Source organism: Malurus melanocephalus, unplaced genomic scaffold (genome assembly GCF_030028575.1).
Source record: "Malurus melanocephalus ecotype Western Australia unplaced genomic scaffold, MMel_1.1 scaffold_75, whole genome shotgun sequence".
Classification (NCBI taxonomy): Eukaryota; Metazoa; Chordata; class Aves; order Passeriformes; family Maluridae; genus Malurus; species Malurus melanocephalus.
Genome location: NW_026623307.1, coordinates 2,140,099 through 2,143,227, shown reverse-complemented (window position 1 = coordinate 2,143,227; position 3,129 = coordinate 2,140,099). Strand labels below are relative to the sequence as shown.

General features: G+C 65.2%; 1 protein-coding gene across 3 annotated transcripts in view; it reads left to right on the top strand.

Annotated features, from left to right (window-relative positions):
• The first annotated feature begins 2,415 nt into the window (after window positions 1-2,415).
• PTMA (prothymosin alpha) overlaps window positions 2,416-3,129 on the top strand; it is a 9,103-nt gene continuing 8,389 nt past the window's right edge. For all 3 annotated transcript variants that reach the window (XM_057367172.1, XM_057367173.1, XM_057367171.1), the window contains exon 1: window positions 2,416-2,570. In XM_057367172.1, coding sequence (XP_057223155.1) covers window positions 2,526-2,570 — 45 coding nt within the window. In that variant the 5' untranslated portion in view covers window positions 2,416-2,525. The remainder of the gene's footprint in view (window positions 2,571-3,129) is intronic.

Below are 3,129 nucleotides of genomic sequence, written 5' to 3'. Positions count from 1 at the left end.
GCCCTCTGTGAGATCCTGGTGTGACCATCCCTTGAGGATTCCTAGATTCCGAATTTTCTTCCTGAAATATCCCACATCTCATTTTCTTTTTTTAACTCTTCCTGAAACGTGGGAACCCCAAGCCCAAAGGAACATCCCTAGTTTGAGGAGAAGGCACGCATGAAAACCAACTTAGAGCAGAAGTGATTTTTTTGGGCGGCTGGGCTTGGGTGGTTTTTTTTCTTTCCTCTTTCGGACACATTTCGAGACTCGCCGGCCGCCACCTCCCGGCTGGGCTGTGGCAGAGGGCGCTCCTGCCTTCAGCACTGCGAGCAACCTGCCCCAAACCCACTGAGTCCTGTCTCCGGGAATAGCAGCTGCCCTTGTCTCGAACACTCCAAGCGAGAGGCGTAGCCAGCAGCGACCAGAAATCCCGGTTTCCACAGCCCTCTCTCTCCTTCCCCTGAGTACACGGAGAAGCTCTCGCCCTGCTCCCGCCCAGTCCTGCCGCCAGGTCAGAGCGGGACATCCAACGTSAGAAACACATCGTCCCCAAAAGGTCCCAACGCAAGAAATCCACCGTCCCCAAAAGGTCCCTCGTGACAAAATGCCGATAGTGCCCGACAGCTGTGAGCGGGGCACTGCTGTGTAGACAACGTCTGCGRTCCAAAGCGAGAGTTGCTCGTGGGGTCGCAGCCCCTGGGGCCGGGAGTGGCCGGGGCAGAGGGTGGCTGGCCCTGGCCTGAGGTCAGTCCAAGGGTCAGCGGCCGCCGTGAGGTCTCAGCCGCCGCGGTGCTTCCCGCTGCCGKCACAGGCCTGCGGGCCTGACCCCCTTCCCCACGCCATCCCCTCAGGGCTGCTCCCACGAGGGGCAGCATGCGGAGGCTGAGGAGAAAAGCGCTCCATGATGCGCCCACGCACAGACCAGCCTGTTTGCGGTGCCGCTGCGCTTGGTGGGAGGGACGTTTTGTCCTGGAAGCGGGGCCCTACGTCTGTGTCCAGGCGCCGGGCGCGTGTGGGGATGGGGCAAGGGATGCCGGCGCCATGACGCCTYGTGCCGCGACGTCTGGTGCCAGGCAGTGTGTGGGCTACCATGGCTTCTCCGCAGCTCTCCTAAAGCAGTAAAGGGAACAACCCCGGGGCAGCGCGACTTTTAACAGCCGAGAGCAGCGCTCCCCCGCCCGCGGCAGACCCTCCCCCGGACCCCCGGCCGGCCAGCCCCAGCTCCGCTCCGAGCAGCCTCCGGGTTTTCAAAACCACTTCGCTTTAGACAGACAGGCGGCTCAGCCAATAAAAAGCCGCAAAGCGTCAGAAYAGCGTTCGCCTGGCGTTGCTGGCCAATCCGCATAGCTCGATCCCTATATCCCGCCCTCCGAGGACAAGCTCTGCCTCGGTCTGGCGGCCATGTTGAGTGTGGCAACCGCGCTGTTCCGTCTGGTGGGGCRTTTTTCCCACCCGTTCACCCCTTCCTTCCCGCTTTCCGCACCGGGGACCATTCACTGGCAGTGCTATCTCACCCCCGGGGCTGTTACGGGCGGCAGAGCTGCTCCCACGGGGGAGTAACACGGTGTGGTTGCCCCGCGAAGGGCTCTCGGCGCCATCTTGAGTGTGGCAGAGCCCACTCGGTCGCTGCGTCGGTGCCCCGTTACCCCGCGGTGTGAGGGGGGACAGATGCGGCCCCGGTGCCCGCGGGCGCGGTCCGAGGGGCACGGCCGTGTATAACGCAAAGCTGCGGAATGGGGAGCACTGGGAAGCTCCTGGTGCGCCTCACGCCTTGAACTCGCACAAGGTTGRGGGGGTGGGGGCGAGTAGAGGCAGCTTAGGTACATTTTTTTGTACTGTAAAATAAGCAATCGGGTGGGAATCCCGCATTTCTGCGCGGCGGGCTGGGCGGGYCACCCCTCCCCGCTCCCCTCAGGGGCGGCCGTGGTTGTTGTTGTGGCCAAAGTTTCCACGGGGCACCGAAAACAGCGAGGTACWAGCAAGGGTACTAGCGGGGTACCGAAGGGACGGGGCTGCCCCGGCACCACCGGTGGCCCCGTGGGAGCGGAGTGGGGGAGGGCAGCGCCGGTTCTCCCGCATTACTGTTATTATTCTTATTTTTAACTCTTATTATTTCCCCTCCGCAGGCGCGGCAGGACCTCCCCCCCCCCGCACTCCCTCCCGCCCGCCGCCTCACACGGCGGGAGGGGCGGGGCGGAGGCGGCGGGGGCGGAGGTAGCGGCGGGGGCGTGGCCCTTCTCCCCTCTGCGCCCGCCGTGCTGAGACCGGACTCAACTCATCGCAACAGTGGCGGCGCTCGCCGGTTCCTTTAAGCGGCCGTGCCCCATTGTTTGCGCCGCGGCCAATGGGCGCCCGGCGGCCGCGGCGCGCGCGGCCAATGGGGCGCGGCGCGGGGCAGCCCGCGCACCGCCCCCCGGCTCTATAAGAGGGCCGGCGGCGCCGCGTGAGTCCCCACTGGCTCGCGCAAAGCCATCTTGGCATTGTTCTGCCCGCCCGCCCGCGCCGCCGCAGCCCCGCGCGACACAGCCCCGCACGCCCCCGCCATGTCCGACGCGGCCGTGGACACCAGCGCCGAGATCTCCGCCAAGGTGAGCGACGCGCCTCCTCGTGCTGCTGCTCTACACGGCTTTTTTTTCCTCTGTTTAATTTTTTTTTTTCCGAACGATTTCTGGCTTTTTTTTCCTTCTGTGCGCTTTTTTGGATTTTTTTCTTTTTTTTTCTCCCCACCCGTCCTGCCCTCTTCTTTCTTCCCCTTGTCCCTCAGTCCCTCGCGTGGAAGTTGGCGGCGCGGCGCGGTGCGGAACCGGCGCCGCCGCGCTCGCCGTGCGGGGCTGCCAGCGCGGTTCCTTTGTCTACAGCGTGCGGGAAACRTGCTCGCCGCCTTCGCCGGTGCTGCCGAGCCCCGCCGCTCCACGTCCCGCTCCCTCCCGTTTTTACCGGGGACAGTAGCCGGCCGTCCCACTGCGGAGGGGCTCAKGGAGCAGGGGGGGGGGACGTGTACGGCCGTGCATCGGCACCCGGCAGCGCTCGCTCATTCAATCCGCGGTGCGGGAGCTTGACAGCACCGTCAAAGTTGTGTCCCGCTCGGCCCCGTCCCTGCGGGGGGGTGTGGGGGGAAGCGCTCCGGAACACGCACCGGAGGAGGGG